At 40.4% G+C, this 6751-nt stretch overlaps 1 protein-coding gene across 1 annotated transcript in view; it reads right to left on the bottom strand.

Annotated features, from left to right (window-relative positions):
• Positions 1–359: 359 nt before the first annotated feature.
• Positions 360–6751, bottom strand: part of LOC103799096 (DNA topoisomerase 2-beta) — a gene marked incomplete at its 5' end in the record, with an annotated part of 19590 nt that continues 13198 nt past the window's right edge. The window contains 3 exons of the mRNA XM_009071392.1: positions 360–847; positions 1050–1147; positions 1955–2071. Coding sequence (XP_009069640.1) covers positions 686–847; positions 1050–1147; positions 1955–2071 — 377 coding nt within the window. The remainder of the gene's footprint in view (positions 848–1049; positions 1148–1954; positions 2072–6751) is intronic.

Raw genomic sequence — 6751 nt, 5'->3', positions numbered from 1 at the left:
GGAAGTACAGCTAGGACTTCCAGAAACACAAGGAGAGAATCTGCCTTCCTGGCCTTGTTAAATCACCATGAAGCAGAGTGAAAACTGTGGTAGAATGGTTAACAGATTTAAAGTGTCAGTTTCTTAGGTTTCATTTAAAGCACTAGTGGATTTTTTTTTTATATATTCTAGCAAGTCTGTGATGTACTTTCACTGGCTCTGTTTGTACATTGAGATTGTTTAACAATGCTTTCTATGTTCATATACTGTTTACCTTTTTCCATGGAGTCTCCTGGCAAAGAATAAAATATATTTATTTTAAAAACTGTGTAGAAGTAGTCGCTCTAGTCCAAATGTTACACACACAGACACACACACACGGTAGTTTTCCATTTTTTAATGTTTAAACTTCATTTCAAAAAGCAGGTTTGCTGTTTGCAACCATGACAATTAAAATGTGCTTTAGCACAGCTGTCTAGAACATCTCTACAAGCCAGTCAGACAAATACATGACATTTCAATGAGTAAAAAAGAGCATAAAACTGTAGGTGTAAGAACAAAATGTTAAAATGCCTACACACAATAATAAAAACCATCAATTACATTATCACATAAAATAAGTCAAATGTACAAAAGTTTGCGACAGAAGGGACAAAAGGACAACACAAGATATTTGTTGGAAAACATTTGTGTGCTCTTTGGGCACTTAATTAAACATATCAAAATCATCATCTTCATCAGACTCTGCAAAATATTTAACTTCTTTTCTAGCCCGGCCTGTCCGTGGCTTTGGGGCAGTTTCGGAGGCAAAGCCTGACTGAAAGATTTCCACATCAGAATCCTGGTCAAAAGTTGCTTTCTTGAATTTCTTTGGGAAAGAAAAGAGAAATCAGTTGTGATGCTGTGTATGTTTTCCCACTTAATACTCAGAATTGAATAAGCCTCTCTAACATCTAACTTCTAACCCCCCATTACCATATTAGCAACCTGTAACAAGAACATGCACCTTTTATGTAAAGTAATGCATTAGGTTCTTTTTACAAGGAGAAGAGAGCACAGATGGAACTGACCTTGCTCGCTGGGGGCTTGGGTGTTTTCTTCCCAGGGTTGTATTCGCCTTCATTTTCTGAACCAGATGCTTTCCTTTTCTTTGCCCCTCGGCCTTTTCCTGGGTGGGAGATTACAAATTAACTTTGTTTTCTTTTCTTCTTTAAATAAACTCAAGGCTTCATCAAACTAAAACCAAAACCTAGTGAAATTACTTTACGATGTCTACATGTTAAAATTCAAATTCAGTTTACAACTCAAGCTTCTTCATAACAGCAGTACAAAATCTTTTATTTTCTCAGTTTTAAATCTTTTATACTTCTCCCACAGTTACCATTCACCCTGACAATCCAAGCTCAAGTTCAAGTTCAAGACACGTACAAGCTTCATTAGATCAGATAACTTCTAGACTGCTGAGGTACTACAAGTCCTTGGTCACCACCTGAACTGATTACACAGCATTAATTCACTTTTACTATCTAGTAAATTCACTGCTACCCTTGACTATCAACACTGGCACATCCTTTACAGGTTCCTCTGATGACACCCCTTGGTGTGCCATATGAGGTCTCTCAAAACTGGGATGCCAAAGAATTGGCTTAGAGCCTGAAATCACTACTTACTACAATTACTACCAGAATTTAACCGTCTTGTAAAAAGCTGAGATCTAAGAAAACAAGCAGCGTCCAGTAGAACTGAAGAGGAAGGGGGGACAGGGTGTGTGTGTGTGTGTGTAGCTATTAAATGCATTCCCAACAGTGAAAGTCAGGTTAAAAGTTCACACATTGTTTGCCAAGAAGTCAGCTCACTGTATTTGTCACAGAAAAGGCTCATGGCTGAATAATCTATTAGTGATCGATTTACTAATAACTCAATGTGGCTCTAACAATAATTGTGACTCCACAGAGAGCAGAGATGTGACTCTTACCTTTGGGTGCTGCAGTTTTCTTTGGAATGCCAAATTCTGAATCTGAATCGGAGTTCACAGTTTCCACCTTCTTGGCCTTGGGAGCTCTTTTAGGCTTAGGGGACACATCGAGTTTTGCTAGAAGTTAAGAGATATTTAATATGTTCAGTTCACATAGCGGTTGGAAGTATTAAATTCTATTAGATACTCCAATTACAGCACAAATGGCAGACATGAAAACAAGATGAATGGTTTCTGCACTTGGGGAAAACATACTTCAGCTTTTATGCTAAATCTGTGTAGAATGAACGGGAAGTTTCCTTGGTCATGCTTTGAGATGTATTGGTGCATTCAGTAAATTCCAGTGTTCTTCACTGAATGTGATTGTTTTGAGCACAAAACAGGTTATCAGTAGCTAAAGCAGCAACAGAAATTTTCCAGGTTGGATACTTCGAACACATTTGGATACTGTAGAGTGTTAAGAGATACAGCTGCTTGTCACATTTTTGCCTTCACCTCGGTACAAATACAGGACAGCTTTCCCCACGCTGGCTGCAGGAGCTTGGGAGGGAGTGCATCTGGCTCTGAGACTTCCAGTCAGTCTTGGTAAAAAGGAGCTTCAGAAAAAGCAGAAAGGCCAGGAAGGGGACAGATCTGTGCATTTCTGACAGAAATCACTGTTACACAACTTGCTGTCTTTAAAAGATGGCCCTGGGAATGTTCACACAGTGGGTGACAGGGGATAGAGCCAATGGAATCATTTAGGTTGGTAAAGACCCTTAAGATCATCAGGTAATGTGCTCTATATACTTACAGATGAGTCAGTCTTGTGAAAACCCCAGGTACTGAGCTACACTCTTACCAGGCACAAAAACCTCATACAGACACATGTAAAAACACTCCAGATACCAGAAATGTGGACATCTGGGAGAACTCAAGCTTTCATTTATTTGCTAGGGGAATGTGTTCAGAGAACAAGAGAGTATCTCCACAAGCTTTTTGGCTATGATGCCTTGAACTGCTGCTACCCACTGGAGAGTCACTGCAAAGACACAGTTACATCATTGTGGCTTTTCATGATAATACCTACTGGGTAGTACAAGCATTAGGTACTGCCAATATGAAAATAAAGCCTTCTTTGGCATCATGGATGGGGAATCAAATGGTGTTTGCTATGGCACCATTTCAGGTCAGACTTGGGAAAGGAAGCAACAATGCTTCGGATGGAAGTCAGGAACCATGATTGAAAGCAACTTGAAACAGGTCTCGCTAGGTATCTCAACTGGGAAATAACAGCTGTATTAGCATAAAGCAAAACTAAGTAAGTCTCAAAGACCTATCACTAAACCTGAAAAAAGTACACAGCAACTGAAAGCAGGAGAAATACTTTCTAGAACCATCACCAAAAGTAAGCAGCTAGTCATCAGTAAAGCAGGGGGTAGTCCTACCTGCAGGTACATGATTTTATGTCCCATCAGGCAACAAAGTCCTTCACACAGGAAAAAGCTTTACCAGTGTAAGAAACATAGACTAGGGGGCAGGGAAGGGAAAGGCTCAGAAGTTTTATCCACTTGAAAATGGCAAGTAGAAATTCAAGTAGAAATTGTGACCCAAAGAATCTTAGTAGAAGGGATACATTTTAGATCTAGGTGACATTCAACATCAGGAGCTGAAGTTGGGACATTCTCCTACAGGTTTGTGTGAGTTTTGGCCAAGTAAATGTGCCTTACACAGTTCCTCACGCTGTTCATGTAAAACCTGCATGCCAGATGGAAGCCAAGTTTGCTCCATTGACAAGTACTGCCCAGCACATATACCACGAGATGTAACTATGAGCCTTGAGTCCTCAAGCTTGTTAATCAATGTCAGAAAAGGGGCAGACTTCTCACTGACAAACAAGGAATTGGGCAGAAGGAAATAACTGGGAAATGAAAGAGTGATATGACACACTGCAACAAACACTAGACTTGTTCACACCCTTGAAACCTTGAGACAGAGCCTGTTAGTCCTGGTTAACTCCTTGAATTCTGCCTGCAGAGCTTTAAGTCCAAGGGACAGGAAGCCTCTTAATTGTTATCTGGTGGCTAAAAGAATAGTGTTCAAGACTTTCAGAACACTTATTTCCCTCTGTACTAAATATAGGGGGTTTTCCATCTGCTACCTTAAATTATGTACCTAATGCAAGTGTGAAGGATCCATGAGCAATCAGCTCAGCCAAGCTCTCCACTAGGTATCATGACACAAAACAGAAATCTGCAGTATGATCAATGCACACATGCTCTCAAGAAGCCCAAATGTTTGATAGGACGTCCAGGTATGGTATCAGTCCTACAGCTGATGCAAGGAGTACATCTCACTGCTGGAATCTCAACAGCTGGGCTGTTCAAGGTGAGCAGCTGCCTATTGTATCAAGAGCCACCAGGCTGTTTTTCAGATTTCCCTCAGGCTTATTATTAAGCACTAGAACCACAGACCTCTCAAACAGTCATGGAAAGCAAACTTGGCAGTCTCTTGATCCTCTGCAGTGAACACCAGAGGTCAAGAGATTTTTTCGACTAAGTCTGAAAAGCAGATAACTCATACCTATTTCTTCTCATTGAGAAGAGAATGTAGAGATAGCAAGGCACAAAAAATGCTTTTTCATCCTTACAAATCCAAGCTCTCAAGTCTCAGAAAAATCAAACAACTCTGGAACAATTGTTTCAGCCATAAAATAGACATTCCCAGAGGGTGAGTGGATGGGATATTACACTACCAGAAAATGGGTCTTGAGGAGGCTGCTGCTAAGTCCATGTCCAGTTCATGAAGATGGACTTAGAATCAAAGGGACTATTAAAAAGATAGTAGATGACCCATGAACTAAGCATACTGGGTTATGACTGCACAGTCAAACTGTGATCATGAAACTGTGGTCATGTCTAATCTGGGCAGAAGAGATGAAAACTAGTGAAAACAACCTGCCATATTGTCATGCACTGAAACAAAGACTGTCCCTAAGGCTACTCTGAAAGCAAAAATGTAACTTTTGCTTGAAAGAGCCTGTTTATACCTATTTTGTGAGTTCAGAGGTTAATCAGAAACTCAGAAACAGATCATAGCTGTATTTTAAGGTTCCAAGGCAGGTTAATGGCAATGCAACACATCCCAGCCTTGAAAAAACAGAGAAAGAGATTGAATGTTAAATTGCATCCATGCCTAGCTACTGCATACACAGTTCTCCCTTGTATTCACTGCAGCACAGAAGTTTAATATAAAAGACTACTCTATTAGAGAACAGCTATTTCTGTAAACAATCTTTATTTACTGTATTATAGAACTGTATTTATTTGCTGCATTATAGAGCCAATGGAAAGTGTTTGAGAAGCATTCAGGCATGTGCTGATGCAAACAGTTTACAAATTAGATTAGACACAATGCATCAAGAAAGAGATTAGAAATAGGGAAGCAATTGGAGAGAGGATGAAAAGATGCTGCAGTCCACTGGTACCTAATATACAACACAAGATTATTTTTTTCTCATTTTTAAGAGAGTAAGTTAACTATTGTAACCGGCTGCTTTCTTGCAAACCTCCTTGAGGTAGCTTTTTGGGGAAGAACTAATACATTAAGTTCAGTCGCAAGTTGGTCAAAAGAAGTTTTCACAAATAAAGGCCACAGTATCCCAGGAAAAGAAATGCTTTTGGAGGACAGAAGACTGAGCAGCAAAAAAAGGGAAATTATCTGAATCACAGAGCAAGAAAGGCAAAGATCTGAAAGCAACAAAATCCCTGATCTGTCATGTGCTAAGAACTGTATTCAATAAGCTGTTTAAACTACTACTAGGTTAGCAAAACCATTATTTTCACCATTAAGTATGCCAGTGTCTAGCATAATCTTCAATACATTTAGAAACAAGAGCAAGTCTTCCTCTTGAAAAGCAGCACTAACAACTGGTAAACTAACACTCCTCAAGGCAGGCAGAGCAAAAAAAACTTACTCTTACAAACACCCAAGCATGACCACAGAAACAAATCCAAATAATAAACACAATCTTCCTGGAATTGTGCTTATTTATGCAATGTAAGAACCTGCAAGATGCCAGTTCTAAAAGCCAACTAGTAATTGAAAGAATTTATACCTCTGAAGTTTGAGGAGAGCCTTTCATCCTCTGTCTCAAGAAGAAAAACAACTGTGCCAAGTGGAACTTACTGTGATAGCCTACTGTGCTGGTTTTGGCTGGAAGAGAGTTCATTTTCTTCGTAGTAGGTAGTATGGGACTGTGTTTTGGATTTGTGCTGGAAGGAGTGTTGACAATACAGGGATGTTTTTGTTACTGCTGAGCAGTGCTTGCAAAGCAAAGGACTTTTCTGCTTCTCACACCATCCCACCAGCAAGTGGGCTGGGGGTGCACAAGGAGCTGGGAGGGGACACAGCTGGGACAGCTGACCCTGACTGACCGAAGGGATATTCCACACCACATGGCATCATGCTCAGCATATAAAGCTGGGGAAGGGGCAGGGGAAACAGACATTAGAAGTTATGGTGTTATGTCTTCCCAAGTAAGCATTATGTGTGGTGGAGCCCTGCTCTCCTGGAGATGGGTGAACACCTCCTGCCCATGGGAAGTGGAGAATGAATTCTTTGTTTTGCTTTGCTTTGCTTGGGTTGCATGCACAGCTTTAGCTTGACCTATTAAACTATCTCAGCCCATGAGTTTTCTCACTTTTACTCTTCTGATTCTCTCCCCCATCCCACCGTGAAGGAGTGAGTGAGCAGCTGCTTGGTGCTTGGTTCTGGATGGGCTTAAACCATGACACCTGCTTAGCACACAAGTATTTC

This window comes from Acanthisitta chloris, unplaced genomic scaffold (assembly GCF_000695815.1).
Source record: "Acanthisitta chloris isolate BGI_N310 unplaced genomic scaffold, ASM69581v1 scaffold20223, whole genome shotgun sequence".
In the NCBI taxonomy this organism is placed as follows: Eukaryota; Metazoa; Chordata; class Aves; order Passeriformes; family Acanthisittidae; genus Acanthisitta; species Acanthisitta chloris.
This window is presented reverse-complemented; position numbering and strand designations above follow the sequence as displayed.